Source organism: Dunckerocampus dactyliophorus, chromosome 2, assembly GCF_027744805.1.
Source record: "Dunckerocampus dactyliophorus isolate RoL2022-P2 chromosome 2, RoL_Ddac_1.1, whole genome shotgun sequence".
NCBI lineage: Eukaryota > Metazoa > Chordata > Actinopteri > Syngnathiformes > Syngnathidae > Dunckerocampus > Dunckerocampus dactyliophorus.
Window position 1 is genome coordinate 29,275,001 of NC_072820.1, and position 20,180 is coordinate 29,295,180.

Genomic DNA, 20,180 nt, shown 5'->3' on the forward strand with positions numbered 1-20,180 from the left:
CTCATTGCAAGTTATCACAAACACTTGATTGCAGTTGTTGCTGCTAAGGGTGGCCCACTTTTTCACTGAATATAAAAATACCCCCTGCATTCTCTGATTTCTCTGTATGCGGCCCTCGGTGGAAACAAATTGGACTCACCTGCTGTAAATCAATATAAAATATATAGAATATTTACCATAATACATTTTGTATTGTATTTTTACTTTAGTTGACAAAAATAAAAATAATGTACACGTATTATACAATGATTATTTACATACAATATCTATAATGCACCACTGAACCATGTTGTAGTCAATATGTATTCTTTACACTGTATTCTTTACTTGCGTATCTTGCTTGCTGCTGTAACAAGTGAATTTCCCCGCTGTGGGATTAATAAAGTACAAATACAATAATAAATATTGAAATGATTATTTTCTATTTTTTTTAATGTTATGAAATACACCACATCTCATTCAAAAGTAAATACTACAAGTATAACAACATAAAACAATTGATTATATTTAATAGTTATTGTAATACACACTGTTTTTTTGTTGTTTTTTTTTAAACATTTATCTGTGATTTACTTTTATTTAAATTATATAAAGTACTGTAATAAAATAATATATTAATGGTAATATTTATGTACAGTATGTAATGTTCATTATAACAATTTGTAAAAATTTAAGAATGCGATATACTTCCCCTTATACTGTATAAATGTTACTACTGAATTAAATGAGCAATATATACTTTAATATGAAGTATTATAAAATTTGAAGAAATAAAGGTCTGTGTTCTTAGAAAATGGCTGCTACTCGCTGCAGTTGAGTAAATAAGCATCCCTTTTCACGATACAAGAAAACACTACTATTTTTGTTCTTGGAGTAAGCCAAGTAGTGACAAATACTGTGACTGGTCCTATGTTCAACGTGACCAGTATCGTGTAGATCTTTTAGAATGACCTCCGCCTGTAATCTCCTTCCTGCATTCATGGGGTCTTACCGGGACAAAGGTGAGTACCAAGTCTCGTAGACTGAAGGCATCGCACAAGGCGTTGCCCTTCATCTCCACGCTGTAGTCTCCGTACGTTTCTGACTCCTCCGATGGCCAATACTGGTAACACTTGTCCTGCAAACACATCTCACATCTTTTTTTAAAAAAGTTCAAACATTGGAGACTTTATGTATGGCAGGCAGGTAGGGCAGATACCTGCTCCCTCTCCTGGAGCTCGGTGAGCATGACAATAGAGTGACACTTCCACTCCCACACCATCCTCCAAAAGTCCTCCACGGTTTGCGACAGAGGACCCTGCGTGGCAATGAAGTAGTCTTTCTGCCTGTAGCCCTGAAACAACAATGGGGTATATTTCATATGAAAACAAAATGACTCTCTGTTACTGTCTAATATTTAATTTGACTAAAATGTACTAACAAACACCTGCTACTAATTATATCAAAATAAATCCACAAAATTATCCAGATTATACGATCACATTTGTGCAGTAACCTGTTGCTAGGCAGAACTCATGGGAAACCCGATTAAAAATGAAAACTAGGGGAATAAAGTAAGGGGGTGTAATGGTACACACTTCTGCCTTTTATGGCAGAGGACATGTTTGATTCCCGGCCATGGTTGTGTCAGGAAGACCATTCGGTGTAAAAAACAAAAATAAAAACTACAAAAATTACTCCACGATAAATATAACATACATATTGTCACATGTATGTTGTTTTTTTCCCCCCAAAAAACACAAATGTCATCATTTTGTCACACGTTTGGACAGCTATATGAAAGAAGGAAACAGCACCCTCTGCTGGAGCCCTGCCCCAGTGCAGTACTGTATGTACAGCAGTCGCGTCCGTCGTCCAATCCGGAGGCCATTTGCGGCATGCAGTTTGTGTTGTACTGACCCGTAGCACATTTTAAAAATACTATTAAACAACAAATGTTTAAAAACACCAGAAAGACTTGAAAAAAAGAAACAAAAATGCATAATGTAAGGAGAAAAAGTTGCAAAAAAAAGTTACCTTTAACACATATTTTATCGGCCATCTCACCAGGCTCTCTAAACGATCTGTAAAACAACTGCAGTACATCCAGAATGTTGCTGCTCAAGTCCTGACTAGAACCAGGAAATATGAGCATATTAGTCCAGTACTCAGGTCTCTGCACTGGCTTCCTATTGCTCAGAGAATAGACTTTTAAAACAGCCCTTTTATGGTCTTGCGCCAAAGTACATCTCTGACATGTTAGAGCCACAAAAACAATCTCGAGCTCTGAGAAACTCATGGAGTGGTTGCCTGCAGGTGCCCAGACTCAGGACCAAACACGTTGAGGCTGTGTTTCAGTTTTATCTTCCAGAAGATATGCGACAATCCTCAACGTTGGCAATGTTCAAATCCAAGCTGAAAACACTTCTATTCAACTGTGCATATCACAACTGAAAGTATTTTATCTGCATTATCATTCTTAATCTTTTTTGTTTTATGGAACTTTATGTAATGATTTTAGGTTGATTTTATGTTTTTATGGAATGATTTTATGAAGTGATTTTACCCTTCTTTTCTGTAAAGCACTTTGAATTACCTTGTGTATGAATTGTGCTCTATAAATAAACTTGTGATATAAATATACCGCTGATATAAAATGATCGAGTTCTTACGTCTATAAACGATGCATTGATGTAATCTGTGAACTCCTGACCTCTCCTCATGGATAGAATAACTCTGTTGAAGTCGTCTGAAAGCGGAAGACACAGCGTCAGAAATACAAACAACGGATGAGGAAACAAGTCAACGTTTAAACAGTCGCTCTTACACGGAATGATCTGCAGAACTCGGTTCTTCTTCATGTTGGCGGGGAGGTTCCCCGTTCTCATGTTCTCCTTCATGATGCGCATGTTTGTCAGTTTCTGAGCCACAAAACAAGTACGTTAGCTCACTTTGAAATGAAAGTCACCAGGCCACTTCCTGTCTGATTACCTTGAACTCCTCCTCCAGGCCAAGGCGATCCCCACTGTTGACGGTGTTGTGCAGTTTGTGCAGGTGTCCTTCAAGGGATGACACATCCAGCTCCGTGTCTCCGTAGAGGTAGTATTCAAGCAGGGCCTGGTAGATGAACGAGTACTGCATCTGCATGGTTGAAAAGACACAAGTACGTGAAGGACGACACAAAATGATCACCATGTTGATGAAGGCGATGCCCTGGACTTGCGTCTGTCTGAATGAGCTGTGAACGCTGTTCTCGGATCTTGGAGACAAAGCCAAACACATCCACATTTTGCTTGTCGTGCATCATGTCAATCATGGCGTCGATAACAATGAAGGTCCCAGTCCGACCCACGCCGGCGCTGCAAAAAACCCACAAAGAAAACAGTTTTGAGGCAATAAAAAGCTGTTTCATTTTATAAATCTGCCCACAGGACACACAGAGAGAACATGCAAACTCCACACAGAAATGCCCAGGGGAGAATCGAATCCAGGTCTTCCCGATCTCCAGACTGTGACTGTGCTGGCCAACATGCTAACCACTAGACACCGTACGGCCCAGTAGTACTAGTACTATATTTAAATATTACAAGAAGCACTTAGTATCACAACATTTATAATATGAATAATAATAATTAATTAAAATGTACAAATGTCATTATTGACACCAATACAATATTAATACTTAATATTGGGCCCCATTCACAAAACGTTCTTACGCACAAATGTGTTCTTAAAACCTTCTTACGAAGATTTTTGGCATTCACGAAACGTGTTCTTAACTCACAGTTCTTAGATCTAAGAACAAATTCTACGAACGCTCAGGAGGACTCTTACGCACAAGCAAAGCTTGCACTTTCAATGCGCAATCGCCCTCATGATGGATTTTGCAACCTGATCCCAAAAAATGTAGTGCAAATAAAATATTCCAACAATTATTTATCATCAAAACAACTAAAATATACTCCATGGATAAATATATATTCAAATCGCAATTTATCAAAAAAAAAAGTACCTGGCTGGACGTGCGCTGCGCAGAGAGAGAATGTAAAGGGACCATTAGATTTATTTGCTGAAAGCGACGAATATTTGATGTCCCGCTTCAGGCTTCAGGCTTCCCTCTCTGTTCTTGCAGGTGTGCAGGATCATCAGAGTAACATCGCAATGAAACGTGGTGTGTCTATTGCGCACATAGCACCCCCAGATAACGACACACGCCCCCAGCCACGTCTTGAGCCAGAGCACGGGGCTGCTGTATTAATTAGGCAGCGTCTAATCAAATGTAACCACAGAAAAAATACATTGTCACACACAAACTATGTATTTTAACTTTATTTTTCCATCATGATTGTGTAAATATTTTCTAGAGTTTCCAAAATGGTTTGGTTTCTGATTGATGGCCCGCCTCCCGTTTCCTCCAGATCCCTCCGGTGGAGTTTAATCTTTTTTTTTTAGTCTATTTTAAGTCAAACCACTTCTTTTTAACCTCTGCGGTGGTGCATTTCTCCGTGGAAACAACATTTATGTTTCCTGCAATGGTGCTCCATGCCGACTCTTTTTGGATGGCCTGATGACCGGTGGATACGCGTGAAAATAAGGTGGTCTTGTGTTCGGTCACTCCTTGTAAAAGCACCTCTATTTCAGTAGAATTGAAGTTTTTCTTTCGTTTGTTGTCCAGCTGCTTCTCAGTCTTGCCCTCTCCGCCTCCAGCTGCCGGTTGCGCACGGCACATTTTTGACCTTATATAGGAAATAATAGGTGGTGACCTATGCAAATTAGGCCTCACATGCACGGGCATCGCAGTTGGCATTCATCAACCTAAGAACACGGGTGCGAACGATTATCCCTATTTAAGAATGTGTCGTGAATGTGGCGCAGTTTCCAACCCACGCCTTCTTAAGTACAGTTCTTAAGAAGACTTTTAAGATGTTCGTAAATGAGGCCCATTGTAATTAAACTTTAAAAAATTATTACTAATAATATAATAGCAATGCTAATAATTAAAATTAACAGTTAATATTGATATAACAAAATACATATCAGATAACTATTAAATATAACAATATAACATAATATAAGTTAATATAACTAAATTCAATATTATTAAATAAATAGTATTATTTATATTATTGAGTGTATAAATATTACTGTAACTTCCGCTGTGTAAGCCGCACCCACTAAATTTAGAGAGAAAAACAGATTTGTACATATAAAAGCCGCACATGTCCATGTAATAAAATGGCATATTGTGGCACGCACAAGTCCGTGAGGACCAGGCAGTTTCTCAGGAGCCAATCATGACTTATGAGAAAACTCACAACAAGCTTATGAACCCATCAGAAATTGCAGGAGGTCATTACTCAATATAACAGTCTGACTCACGATGTCATCTTAGGTAGAAGGCTAAAATCATCACACAACAACTTTACACTAAAAAGGTAGCCAAGAAATATACAAGCCAAGTACCAATACGGGTTTAAACTAAAAAAACATATTTTAACTTCTTCCCATAATGCATTTCTTCCCAGCAAAGCAGTTCTGACTCCCTTCATGATCTCCCTCTGGAGCTGAGCTCATGAGCTCCCTCTGGTGGACACTGGCAGCTGAATGAATCATTGCAGCGTGGCAGCAATGGCCAATGACCTGCTCTGCTAGGAAGAAATGCATGATGAGAATAAGTTAAAATATTTGTTGTTTTTGTTTTAAACTTGTATTGGTACTTGTCTTGTATATTTCTTTGCTAAGTTAGTTAACTTGCTGTGTGATGATTTAAGCCTTCTACCAAAGATGACAGCGTGAGTCAGACTGTTATATTGACTAATGACCTTCTGTGATTTGCGATGGGTTGACAAGCTCGTGAGTTCCCTTATAGCTCGTGATTGACTCCTGCCAAAAAAAGTGTTACCGTTTTGTCACTGACTCGCACAGTATTTAAACGATTACTGGTCATTCTGAAGTAAAGGATATGTCAAGAAATTAGAACGTAAATATGGTCCTAAATATATATGTCAGCCGCAGGATTCAAAGTTTAAGAAAATACACCGGAAATTACGGTAAATAGTAAAATAATTTAATAGAAAATAATTACTTTAATAAATTAATAATACAAAATAAATAATATATCATTAATATTAATTTGTCCAGACAGCACAAATGAATAGAAAAAGAACAATGATAAATACAGTACACCGTAGCATATCATAGAAATCCCCATACACAGTGCACACACAATGAGTGGCTGTTAGCCACACTGGGATGAAATCAGATGATTACTAAATGCTATGATCTTCAGGTTATGCTATGTTAGCATTTAGTTTGCATCTTTTTTTGCAGGACAGCAACAATGAGAATGCATGGGGTGTGTGTGTTATGGTATACCTGCAGTGGACCACTATGGGCCCGGAAAATGGCGGATTGACCATCTTGACCTTCTTGAGGAACTTGAGCATGCCGATGGGCGAGAAAGGGACGCCGAAATCGGGCCAGCTGGTGAAGTGGAGCTGCGTCACCAGCCGTGGAGTCTTGGCGGCATCTGTGGATTGCTACGATGCAGACACACAGTTTACACACAGTTTGTTTTAAAGACAGAAAGATTAACGCAACGATGTGCAAACTTACATATTGTATGCAGAACTTGCGTATGGTGTAATCCACCAAGACGGTGAAGTCCTCTACCGCCACACGCACATTCCCGTAGGTCCAGCAGCCCTGATCTGGCCAGTACTGGTGGCACTTGTCCTGCACGGGAGTTGATGATGAATACAAATCACACATGAAAGCTGCGTTATTGAAGAGATGTTAAGTAATAATGAAAAGGCATTACAGGCCTTTATTACACATTAGGGAGACAGCACATCTCACACGCCAATTTTAATTCTCACCCCAGTGCTTCTCCTATTGATCTCGCTTAGTCCGTCAATATCCCTTTTGAACAAAATGCGATCGTCCATTAAATCACTCACTTCTTTCCTCTCCTTCAGGTTGGTCAGCATGACCACCGTCGCCACTTTCTGCTCCCAAATCATCCTCCAGAAATCTGCGACCGTGTCCTCTTTTGGACCTGCCAGCCATGAAAAAGGTTACCATGAGATCCATTGATTACATAAATAAAATGTGATGTAAAATGCAAAATACCTTGTGCTGCTATGAATTTGTTCTTAAGTGTGAAACCCTGTGAGAGCGCAAGCTTTAGTTATTGACTTATACAACTATATTTTAGTTATATATTTCACGCAATGCAGGGGATAACAAGTACTCACGTCGATGTAGGAGGCATTGACGTAGTCGGAGGAGGCGGGGCTTCCGTCCAGCTGAGTCAGCACCACCCTGGAATGATCGTCTGCGTGGGTGAAGAGTGGTGGTGGGTGGGGGGATGACATTGTTAAATATTGTGCAATGAAATGGATATTTTGTTAATACACTTACACTAGCTTAGCTTAGCATGGCGACAGTTTCTGGAGTTTGTGATTGAGTCCAAAAAAAACAAAAAACAACTTACTGGCCACATTAGGTACACCTGCTTTAACGTATGTTCAGTTTTTCTGTTAGAGAGGTATTTGTTTAACAACATGCTCACTATTGTGGTTGTACTTTGCAGTGGTGAGTGATGTTAAGGTTACCTTATCTATCAAAACTGAGTACTGTCCCTCGCTACGTTCGCAGCTTCGCTCTGTTACGTTTTTCAAAAATATATTAATTAATAAATTATGCTGTTTCGTCGTTGAATACATCCTATTATTAGTTTTTAAAAAAATGCAATATTTAAGCAAATGGTAAGTACTCTTTGCCTAAATTAAGCATTTTCAAGCATAAAAAATGCTAAATGAACTAAAATACAAATATAAGGCATTCAGAAGATGCATTCAAACACGTGATGATATGTAGTATTCTACACTGGTCAGTAATGTTACTGTAAAGACAAGAACAACAGGCTTTTATGACAGGTTTGAATTATCTCACAATAAATTCTAATAATATAATCATCGTAATAACATAGGATACTGTTGCGGACATAATAAAACCCCCAACGTCACTTCCTGTCCTCCACACGTCCGGAACAACAGCACAAGGGCAGCACACAAGAGCACAAGTCTTACTCATGTCTCAAATGCCTTATTTTCTCTAATTATGTCCACCATATATATTTGATTTATAAATAAGAAATCTTGTTTCTCAGAAATTCTCTTATCATGGTTGGGTCTGGAATCACCTGCACATTTACAGGGCAAAACGATGCACTCACAGGGAAGTATGTTGGGGTATCTGTTCTTCTCTTTGTTGTTGTCCTTGTTGGCTTCCTCGTACGTCCCTTGGGCATGACCCCCCGGCAGAGACTGCGGGACATCAAGACATGCGTTGAGTCATTTCCTCCACTGCATACTTAATTATTAAATGCATGGGACTTCCTCTATTTTGTGCACCCTAAATAACACACCACACTCATAGTGTATACGGTATCATACCAACTAAATTTGACTCAGATGCTGAATCAGAAAAGGGGTACTTGTCATGCGAGGACGTACGCATGAGTCATGGAAAGAGTGCTCAGTATTTTTCCCCAAAGCGGGAACATCACCATCCAAGTTATTGATACTTCTGGTGTACTTTTTTCCTTCTTATTTTCTCTACCTGTGATGCTCGCACTTAAATTCCTGATTTTTAAGAAGAGGATGCTCACGTTGTATTCCTCGCGAAAGAGCTTGCCGTCGTCGGCCGAGCGCAGCCTGTACTCCTCCTCCAGCTGCTCCACGGCGAGCGGGGGGTAGTGCTTGGAGGCCGAAGCAGACCTGGGCAGCAGGACCACTGTCTGTTGATCTAGAATGAGCGATATGTACAGAAATATTAACAGAATATTAGAAACAGCACACTAATAAACATTTTAAACAAAAACCTCTCACAAGTAAGCATTATTATCTTACGTAAAAGGCACAGGTGTACCTAATTATTTTTTCCGCTGAGTATAACGTAAGAAATATTACAAACGCCTCAGTATAATGGAATACTTGATGTTAAAGTGAAATTGTGACAATAAAAAAAAAAACAAAACATAGCAATAATTAACACCAGACTGTGAGATTGTTTTTGTACTTCTCATGTCACACACAGGAAGTCAAGGACGACCACAATGAAGCAGTGTGAGTTTCATTGTCAGTTCATCATCTGCAATGGTAACCAATTCGCCGACATGTTTACACGCTCGCTACCTTGTTCCTCCAGGATGCCATTGGGTATCTTCTTGTCGACTGCGGTGACCGCCGCTTTCCTCTGGTTTTTTAACCTGTGAAAAGCAGAACACGATGACATGTCACATGTGAGGGAACACAAACAAAGCACAGTGAACGTACCATCTGAAGCTGGAGAAGTTAGTCTTTCTCATGAGCTAAAGTGTTAGGAAGATGGACCTCCGCTGTAACCTTGTGTATGCTGCTGTCTGACTGGCCTCGCTGTCACCTCCTCGTCTCCTCTTCTCTCATTGGGATGAGCGGCAGAGGGAGGCAACTAGCACCGCTTCCTGACCGGGCTCCGCCTCGGTGACTAGAGGAGGAAGTGTTTTGTCACCCGGAGCTCTGCCTCGGAATCTGGCTCTGAGCCAATCAGAGAACGCCCAAGACCAAGCAGTAGCAGGAGGAGGAGGAGAGCAACTAACTCTGTGTGTATTGTTGTTGTTGTTTTAAAACACAGTGTTACGTGACACTGGTTGACTTCTCAGCAATATTACCCAAAGGAAATAATGTAATGTGAATTAATCATTTTCAGGTTTCCCATCATCATTTTAACCTGTAAAGTGAAGTTATGTTTTATAGGTATTGTTTAAATTAATAACCTGCAAGTCTACAAACGCCTCTATTCAATGACCACTACAGTCACCAGGTGCATGGGCTACAAAAGCAAATAACCCCCAGGGTCTCTAATCAGCGCCAGGTCAAAAAACATTAACAGCTGTCAACCTCTTGATGTTGTTTGTTTTTTTTTTTATTCCGCAAAGCCGCATTGGAAATATCATGAGTGGTCAGCGTCCAGCAGCTTTATCTACCTCTGCAAGCGCTTTAAAATGTTACTACTCAGCTGCCTGTGTGAAATTCATGTATGTTATACTTGATGAACACATCAGCACTATTAATTATACCTCCTTCTGGCTATTACAACACTGGTTGATGCTGTGTTGTGCTATAAACGACCCCACAACAACATCCAAAGACTGCAGGCCTCACTTGCCTCTGTTAAGGTCAGTGTTCATGACTCCACCATAAGAAAGACACTGGGTAAAAACGGCCCACATGGCAGAGTTCCAAGACAAAAACCACAGCTGAACAAAAAAAAAATTAAGGCTCGTCTCAATTTTGCCAGAAAACATCTTGATGATCCCCAAGACCTTTGAGAAAATATTCTGTGGTCTGATGAGACAAAAGTTGAAATTTTTGGAAGGTGTGTGTCCCATTACATCTGGCGTAAAAGTAACGGCGCATTTCAGAAAAAGAACATCATACCAACAGTGAAATATGTTGGTGGTAGTGTGATGGTCTGGGGCTGTTTTGTGGACTGGAAGACTTGCTGTGAGAAATCATGAACCATGAATTCTGTTGTCTACCAAAAAATCCTGAAAGACAATGTCCGGCCATCTGTTCGTGACCTCAAGCTGAAACCAACTTGGGTTCTGCAGCAGGACAATGATCCAAAACACACCAGCAAGTCCACCTCTGAATGGATGAAGAAAAACAAAATGAAGACTTTGGAGTGGCCTAGTCAAAGTCCTGACCTGAATCCTATTGAGATGCTGTGGCATGACCTTAAAAAGGTGGTTCATGTGCGAAACCCCTCAATGTGGCTGAATTACAACAATCCTGCAAAGATGAGTGGGCCAAAATTCCTCCCCAGCGCTGTAAGAGACTCATTGCAAGTTATTGCAAACACTTGATTGCAGTTGTTGCTGCTAAGGGTGGTCCAACCAGTTATTAGGTTTAGGGGGCAATCACTTTTTACACACAGGGCCATGTAGGTTTGGATTTTTTTTCCCTCCCTTAATAATGAAAAGCTTAATTTAAAAACTGTATTTTGTGTTCAGTTGTGTTGTCACTGACCATATTTAAAATTGTTTGATGATTTGAGACATTTAAATGTAACAAACGTGCAAAAAAGTACTTTTTCACACCACTGTACATGGGTCAGTGTTTCCTCATATGAGTGTTCTTCGATTGAGTAATATCAAGCCTTTTCTAGCATTCCACACTACAAAAGAAGACATAAAAGTATGTAGATTTGTGCTGACTCGGGTCGATACCGATATTAGCCAATACTCAAGGCTGCAATATTGGTATTGTCGTGAAAAAGTTGTATCGGGACACCCCTAGCAGCAACCATGTGATTGCCAATGTCTAGTCACCACTGCTTGTGTCTACTTGTCGCTAGGCAGAACGTGGCCTATAAAAGCAACTTGCCCTTCCGTCCCATACACAAGAGAATGGACAGACAGAAGTGGCAGGAACTAAAATGACCCCTAACTTTATATACACACATGGATGTGGTGGGGCACTGCCGCCTTGGCCACTAGATTGAGGAGTGAGTGATTATTACCTGAGGAAGTACCAGGCCAGCAGCATGATGATGAGCAGCAGCAGAGAGAGGACCAGCATGGTGGGGAGGACATGGTGGCTGGTGGATGTGACGCCCTCTGAGGAGGAAGGGGAGGCAGGGTCAGAGGGCAACAGGAGAAGCAGGAAGGCGTATCAAGGCTGGCGAATCATATATAGTACAACTACTACATCAAAGCTCCTGCCATGTTCCCCTATGGCCACACGGTTGACTTAATGACTGGCTTTAGCACTATTTAGCCAACAGAGATAAGCATCAGCTCATTTTGAGGGGCTCCCAGAATGGAACCGCAAGCACACATAGTGCTGCCTAGTCGCTGCATTCATAAGGACACACAATAAGCTGTAAATTACCAGCCAGTAGTTCATTGTGTTGGAGTCATAACGAGTTATTATCACAGCGCAGATGCATAATAATCATGTCTGAGGGGCAAAGCGGTGACGTCTTACCTCGTGTATGGTTTCCATTGCTGCTGGAATTGGATGTTGTTGTGGTTGCCACCAAAAACAGAAGAGGGACCATTGTGTTGTGTGACTGCGGGTGGAAAACAACACGGAGACAGATATTGAATTTTGTATGTTATGCATCATGGGAAAGCAGGGTTGCAGGAGAATACCTCCATTCAGGCAACACAAGATTCTTTTATTAAGGAATGACGCCTTTTTTTCCATTTTAGGAATGTGCTCATCTGTGCAAACGAAGCCACAATGGAGCAACACACTCATATCCTGCTCATTCATTCATGGGAATCAGGAATAATGGTCATACTGCACGGTGTAATGGCACAGCAATCCACATGGGGGCACAACTGCACCATGTTTACAATCAAGGTTCTGTCTTCATGATTGCATGCTTTCATTGAGAAAAAATGGAAATTGAAATAATAGTTAAGTTTTCCTTTAAATGGTAATATCTTGTCACAGGCATACATAAAGCATGCAAATGTGTCGCCATCATTGCACATCAACTCAAGGTAACACAAACGGCATTCTGTCACACAACACCTGTTTAAAGCACCTCTATCGTGAGGGCCGCTAAACCAGTAGACCTAGAGAGGTTTCATTGTTTGTTTTTTTAAAGCACTAAAAAAAAAAAAAAAAAATTCAAGAGGAGCCACTGCGTCACCTCAAGGCTGCAGGTGTGTGCTGCAGCTGCGGTATGCAGAAACAAGAGAGGGGCAAATGTATAATCAATGAGCAGGCCTGTGTTGCACTGTGCTGCAGCATCCTGTAATGTGGACAGGGTTGGAGTGGGGTGTGGGTGTGTGTGTGTGTGTGTGTGTGTGTGTGTGTGTGTGTGTGGGCCATTAATAAAGCGTGACATGTCGAGATGTCGAGACCCTGCTCGGTGGGGAAGACTGATGACGGAATTCTAATGAGGGAGAGGAGGTGAGATTGAACCCACCACCTCCCATCATCTCTCCCTCCTCATCTAGTCTTTTCTTGAAGGCTCTCGAGGAACATCACAAGGCTGGATAAAGGGTGGATATTGAGCAGTAGTTGTGCCTAACTCCCTATCTATACATTCATCTATCCTTTGTCTTGTGTCCCCACCTACCTTCCTTCCTATCTGCTCAACTCCAGCTGTCTGTTCCTCCCCTCTTTAGTCCTGCACAGCTATTTGTCTATCCCTACTGTTCGTCCTTGTGTCCCTTCCTACCCAACTACCCCTCCTACCTACCTTCAACCGCTGCTAATTGTGCCCGCCTTCTTACGAATCTACTCCAACTGCCTAGTCTTCTGTCCTTCCATCCTACCCATCTACATCTTTATCTATCTACCAAAATACCTATCTCAGGCCCAGGAGTACATCAGTTTGTCCGTCCTTCATACTTACCTTATTTACATACCCCTTCCCCCTACCAACCCCAGCTGTTTGTGCGCCCCTCCTTGTGTCTCACTTAGCTACCTTCCTTTCTATCCCAACCCCAGGGGTCTTCGTCCTACCTAGTTTCTGACTTCTCTACGCGTCGTCCCCAACTAACACTGTCTGCCTGCGTGTCCAACTTACCTGACAACCCAGCAACCTCTTTCCTAACGGTCTGTCTGTCCATTCTGTATAACTACCAGTCAATCTATCCCAGCCAACCCAGACTGTAGGTCTATCTGCCCTTATGTTCCACCATTTGACCACCTTACCCTTGCTCTCAGCCTCCACGTTTTTAACCTCTGACCTGCACACGGCTCCCGGGGAACACCACAAGACATTCACAGTCTGTTCCGCAGCATTTAATGTGTTGTTATTTAACGCTCCCCCATGTGACCTATTAAGCATCTCTCGAGGACCACTTGCTTCCCTTCTTGCTGCCTTTGCGAGGAATGTCCCCAATATAGCTATCAATAAAGCGTCTCCTTAGCCCCGCAAGTGTCTCCCTCTATTACAGCCCACTCAGCGCAAGACGGCCATGAACTGCAGGCTTCAAATGAAGACTTTCAGCATTAGTCATTGTTTAGCTCGGGTCAGACGGTGGGCAAATAGCTACGGAGGCACTGTTCGGGCTTGTGAATTGTCCTCTCTCCATTTAGCACTCAGCGTTCAGTCACCAGTCGTCAGCCATAATGAAAATAGGTCATGGGAGACGTCAGCTCAAGGGGAATTTCGAAGGAGTCTTTGCTTCCTGATAGGAGACATTTTGGCTGGCAGCTTTGGGGAAGGTTATTATCCTGGCCAGACGGCCTGCAAGGCGAAGAGCTGTGTGAGGTCACACAGTTCAGAATTTATTTACAATAAAAGCTTTTTTTAACGGTTAAAAGATATTCTGAATGTTTAAAGAGCGCCACTGCTTACATCCAATTCGCGAACGTTAACATTAGTTGTAGAAAAGTAATGCTGTCATTTATTTATCTTAAGCGCAAAAAAGACAGGGCGCTAATTGGAAGCGCAAGATAATTGGAGTTGTTATTTCCAAAATATGAAAACTCATATACAGGAATCAATCGTTTATCGCAGTTAATTGGTTCCAGACCCGACTGTGATAAGTGAAGTAGAATTGATTTATAAGTGTAATTGTGAGTGTATTACTGCATTCTACATTGGCCACTAGGTGCTGGTGTTTGGTGAGACAAGGGCCAGATGTGATGCTTTGGAACATTTCACTGTGACACACACAAACAGGAGTTTTATTTACGTCTTAAATGGCTTATTTACTAGGGGTGTAACCATGCATCTAGTACATCAGTGTATCGAGTTATATTCTTAGGATTCAACTACATTGATCTGTGTTCGGCAAGTTGCCATTCCAGACAATATACATTGGTCTAATATCGTTTAAAAGGTAATCAATCGATTGCATCAATACTAGGAAATAAAGCATTGAATTTAAGCACAGCAGGCTTTATATGGATGTGTTTTTTAAGCACTTTTAATGATAACAAAGTTAAATGTTACTCGATTCAGTCTACCTGTCTGTGATGTCATCGCCGCACGCCAGCGGACAACACAACGTATGGAGCATGGTGGATGGCAGAAGACAAGCTGGAGAACGATAAATAATTAAGCCACCATTGTGGTCCAGTGTGTGGAAACACTTTGGCTTTTGCAAAGAGGGAGATGTTCTAAGTAAGTCGCTCACTGTTTGTAGGATATGTAAAGGTCAAGTAAAATACTATGGCAACACGACAAATTTCTCCAACCACCTACTAAGGCGCCATGGGATTTCACACAACGCTGACCGTCCAGGCTCCTCCTTCAGTAGCAGGTAAACCTACTGTTAATTCAACCTGAAAGGATGTTGGTTGCACTTTATATTGATATTAATGTTGTATTTGTATTATTTTTATGCTGAAAAACAAACGCAGACGTAGCAGGTAAACCTACTGTTGAAATGTTGGTTGCACTTACTGTACTTTTTTTGAAAATTTATTGAATACTAAAAATGAGAGCAGAAAAGGTCTCCTATTAATTCAACCTGAAGTGTTGGTTGCACTTTATTCAAATAAAATGTGAATGCATTTGCCATTAATTGTTGTTTACTTGTTAGTTTATATCCATAATTAATTTATACCTGATTCCCTTACAAAAAACAACGGGAATCTAGGAAACTTCACCTGCACTGTCCAGTATCCAGGTATTTCTTTTATAGTCACTCTGGTTGAATTTTTGGCTAAAAATTAACTGAAACAATTTAAAGTTACTCAATCGTTTCGGATCGTATCATTCTAAATGAACCAATATCGTCCTTGAATTATATCGGCAACCACGAATCGTGATAAGAATCGAATCGTTATTAAAATTAATTATTACACCCCTATTATTTACTCTTATTATAGTACGTCTGTGATATTAGGTAATACAAGTTTAAAGCCATTTAAAGCCAATACCAGTCCACAGTGTACCCTGCCTCTTGTCCAAAGTCTGCTGGGATAGGCTCCAGCATACCCCCGCGACAAGAAGATGGATGGAAGGCATTACAATACACTGAAGAGACAATAACCACCGCGGGAAAAACAAGGAACTGCTAATGTGTGCAGTAGCATTATATGTTATCTTATACCTTATCAAATATGTTATCTTATGTCTAATACTGTATGTCTCATTTTATCTGATTATATCTACTATATTGGGAAATAGGAGTGTAAAGGTGACCATTGACATGTTATTTCATGTCTGGAGGGCTTTAATCATGGTAAAAAATGTATTTAGAAGATCATAAACAGATTTTCTATGCCACAACTACAAATATTCAATTTATTAATAGTGAATCCTCCTTCGTGGAAATTCAATTACCTCGGTTTAGTCTGGAACCAATTAACAGTGATAAACGAGGGACGACTATATGATGATTGGACACAAGCAAAACCAATAGCTGGCTAGCATGATGTGCAGCGCTGCCTTCAAATTGAACGGTAATCAAACCCTTTTTGTACTCCCTCTCTCTAAAATACAAAATGAGATTCAAAGTGTCACAGTCCCAAACAAGAACGCTGATCAAATGCTTAGCTTGCTTTTGACATTCTTCATTAAATAGAAATCTGAAGTGACTTAAGCTCCTCACAACGGTCCCGATAATTAACCCCCACCAAAAAAAAAAAAAAGGTCGTCTTTACTGCTGCGCTCACTGGCACTGCTGTATTTCTTGCGGACAAGAGCGCCGTCAGTGCAGCTGAATGCGGATTCTCTGAGAGCACAGAGTCACTCTCTGTCTCTTCACATACATCAGCTGGGGAATTTGGAAAGTGGGTGGTGGTGGGTGTCCGGGAGGGGAGGGGGGTCCTCTCGCAGTTTGAACATTGTGTGCTCGCCAGACTTTAGGACACTTACATTTGCAACAAGCCTGGACAAAAACTACAGTATAATGTCTTTTTTGTCCCCTACTTAGGTATTAGTGGAAAGTTTTGTCTTAGACTCATTAGTTTATAATAAAAGTCAAAACACCAAGTTGCTCCTAAACTAACCTAAATACCAAAGAAAGTAATACAATAAAGTAGTTCATGGAAATGCACCCTGAGTGGCTGTGAGCAGCATAGGGAAAAACGTTTCAACAGCCTGACTGGACTTGGGAACTATAAATGTGGTTAAAAAATGTTCATGTGCAACAATTTGTAGTAAAATATAGTATTTAGATTTTAAAAATGCATACACTTTTTGGTGTAAATGTTTTACCTTTGTCGTATTTTGTGGTATCTCCGACTCCAACTGTGAGGTTATTATGTTTTGGTGAAAAGTTCAAAGTACTTTCGTAAAAGATGAGAGGCTCCAGCTTGGGACTACTTTGCAAAGTCGTAACCGGTCCAGGAGGAGTCGTAACGTCATAAAAAAAAAATACTGGCAAGCTTTTATGCGGCCCAGGGCTACTGTTGTGCAATGATGTTAGTGTTTGTTCTGTTCATTTCCAAATATACAAACTATTTTGCATATTTTATTCACAGATGTTATGATGCTGATGCACGGGCATAGAAGATTTGTACCTATTTATATGTAACCGCATGGCTGCATGCCCATGCAGCTGCATGCCCATGCAGCACTGTGCTGTCAAATCCGGGGCGCTCCCTCAAATTGTCATTAATCAATCTCGCCTCCTTCGCAGTAGTTGGGACTCGGTGGTGGCGCTAATGACCTTGGAGACCCCCGCTGTCTAGCACTCTGCAGTACAAACTACAGAACTCCAGTCCACCCAACTCCCCTCCTCCTTCCTATCCGACAGGGTGAGAGTACAACATCTTCTGAGAAAACGCGTCGGTGCACGTGCTAATTTGTGCAGACGTGTGAAGAAACTGATTGTACAAACAAAGAAAATGACATGCTAATGCCATTAGAGCTCGTACTTATTAGTTAAAAACAACAGAACACTAGTACATAAGACTAGGGCTGATTATGAATAATCCTCTTAAAATACATTCCGACCATTTTGAGAGCTGCTCTCAATCAGCATTCACACACATGGAGACTGTATTTACTCTACATATTGACATGACAGTTAGTTGGCAGGTCACTTCCAGTGTGATTGTGTAGGTTTTAAAGCATACATGGCCATTTTTTAAATCATTTGTCATCCACAGATTGCACATTACATGCACCAAATCTGCTGACAATCCACATGCAAAGCCACGAAAGCTCACATGCAACCACAAATGCACCAGCAGGGATTCATTGCGTGCCAGTAATCATTCCGTTTGTGGTACATCATCCACAACCTCCATGCCATGTCCTTCAGGTCTCATATACCTGCCGGCATGTCAATACTGAGGCATCCATCTCTCACACTTGCGGGGTATTTTCCCCTTCCTGTATTTTCAATTATTCATAGGCAGCACAATGCTCAGGAGTGTGAGTCAAAAGGTATAGTGCAGTGCAAATGCATGGCAGCTGGGCTGAAAATTGCCCAAAGTGCCGATGTGACACATCATATTAACGGTGAGCACTCTGTGATTAATCACAGCAGCAAATAGGTAGCTGTACCGCTTGTCCTCACTAGGATCGCGGTTATGCTGCAGCCTATCCCAGCCGTCTTAGGGCGAGAGGTGGGGGAACACCTACAGACAAACATCCATTCACACTCACATTCACACCTATGGACAATTTAGAGTCTCCAAATAACCTAGCATGCATATTTTTGAAATGGAGGGGAGAACATGCAAACTCCACACAGAGATGTTCCAACGGAGATACGCACCTACAATATCCTAACTATGAAGCCAAAATGATGACAACTAGGCAACTGTGCGGCCTCTTATTTACTTTATGCATACACAATAAATGCTGTAATTCCATCCATCCATTTTGTATGCCGATTGTCCTCACTAAGGGTAAATGCTGTAATTATAGCCATTTATTTATTATTTAGCTAAGGCACAAAGAGGATGGGGCGTTAATTGGAAAACAATAGTTGAAATGCGACAACTGTCATTGTGTGGAGTTAATTTTAAAAACAACTACACTGTACATCAGGAGGTTTTCTACAGCCACAGTTTTTAAATGTTTTCCAATATGGCTCTGACTTAAAACACCAGCGGTTATGTGCTTTTGTAAACCATACACCTGGCAACTATTGGAGATTCTGCTGTTAATTGAAGTGTTTACACAGGGGTCACCAACGTGGTGCCCGCGGGCACCAGGTAGCCCCCCACGACCACATGAGGTGCCTGCAGGCCTGCTTTTCATTCATGTTTTCAGTTAATAATGTGACACTAGAAAGAAAAGTATTCTGAAACATAAAATGTGAGTTGTGGACACCAGCATTTTGTTAATGTTTTGGTAAAAAAAGCATATTTGATTTGTTTGGGTTGAAATAAAGTATGAAAATCATTTCTACAAAAATGAGTAGCTCGTGGCCATTTTCATTTTCTAAAAGTAGCTCTCACAAGAAAAAACGTTGGTGACCCCTGGTTTACACTGTGTTCCAAATTATTATGGAAATAGGATTTTAGTATCATAAACATCATTTTTTTTGTTTTTCAATTAAATTAATGGATGGCATTGTGTCTTGGGGCTCTTTGGATTACTGATGTCCATCTCGGACAACTGTCATAATTAGTTTGCCATGTGAAAGCCAATTAAAAGAAAACTATGTAAAAATTATGTTCCACATTATTAAGTATGCCACAGATTGAGCAATGACAAAAAAGCGTCAAATATTGCAATGCCGTGGACAAGGCATGAAAACATTTAATAATTCACAAAAACTTCCAATGTTCAATGTAAGAATTGTGCAGGTTATACCAAAGAAGGGATCTTATGTTCACTTGTAACTTGGCCTGTTAAAATGTTCATGATTGAAATAGCGTTTGCTTTCAGTAAATGTGACCTCCTCATGCTGCAATTTCAACAAATGACCATTTTCAGTTCTTAACAACCAGTGAAATGCTTTAAAACTGCTGTGCATAATAATGTGGAGCAGTGCATTTTAAGTTTTTATTTTTGAAAAAAATACTGTTATCATTGGGAGGTTTATTCAATAACATTCAAATTGCACTCTAAAGGTTGATGACTCAAAAATTATGATGACTAATATATATTGATTATTTAGCAAAATCAGCGAAAATATAATTTTCATAATAATTTGGAACACAGTGTATTGTGTATGTATCTATCTCCAACTGGGGAAAACACTCGTGATTAATAGGCAGGACTACAGGATCCTACAGGATCAGTATCAATCCGTCAAAATAACAGTCCTG

The 20,180-nt window shown here is 40.6% G+C and overlaps 1 protein-coding gene across 2 annotated transcripts in view; it reads right to left on the bottom strand.

The window, feature by feature from the left end:
- ptprea (protein tyrosine phosphatase receptor type Ea) overlaps positions 1-20,180 on the bottom strand; it is a 63,255-nt gene that overhangs the window by 4,540 nt on the left and 38,535 nt on the right. The window contains exons 3-18 of one of the 2 annotated variants that reach the window (XM_054764970.1): positions 12,015-12,099; positions 11,548-11,644; positions 9,180-9,253; positions 8,654-8,790; positions 8,219-8,309; positions 7,236-7,315; positions 7,111-7,147; positions 6,939-7,036; positions 6,595-6,714; positions 6,355-6,518; positions 3,203-3,338; positions 2,971-3,120; positions 2,807-2,900; positions 2,652-2,728; positions 1,199-1,333; positions 992-1,117 (exon numbers count right to left, since the gene is read on the bottom strand). In XM_054764970.1, coding sequence (XP_054620945.1) covers positions 992-1,117; positions 1,199-1,333; positions 2,652-2,728; positions 2,807-2,900; positions 2,971-3,120; positions 3,203-3,338; positions 6,355-6,518; positions 6,595-6,714; positions 6,939-7,036; positions 7,111-7,147; positions 7,236-7,315; positions 8,219-8,309; positions 8,654-8,790; positions 9,180-9,253; positions 11,548-11,644; positions 12,015-12,087 — 1,689 coding nt within the window. In that variant the 5' untranslated portion in view covers positions 12,088-12,099. Of the gene's footprint in view, positions 1-991; positions 1,118-1,198; positions 1,334-2,651; positions 2,729-2,806; positions 2,901-2,970; positions 3,121-3,202; positions 3,339-6,354; positions 6,519-6,594; positions 6,715-6,938; positions 7,037-7,110; positions 7,148-7,235; positions 7,316-8,218; positions 8,310-8,653; positions 8,791-9,179; positions 9,254-9,320; positions 9,518-11,547; positions 11,645-12,014; positions 12,100-20,180 lie in introns of those variants that run through there. The other variant, XM_054764977.1, reaches the window with a different exon arrangement.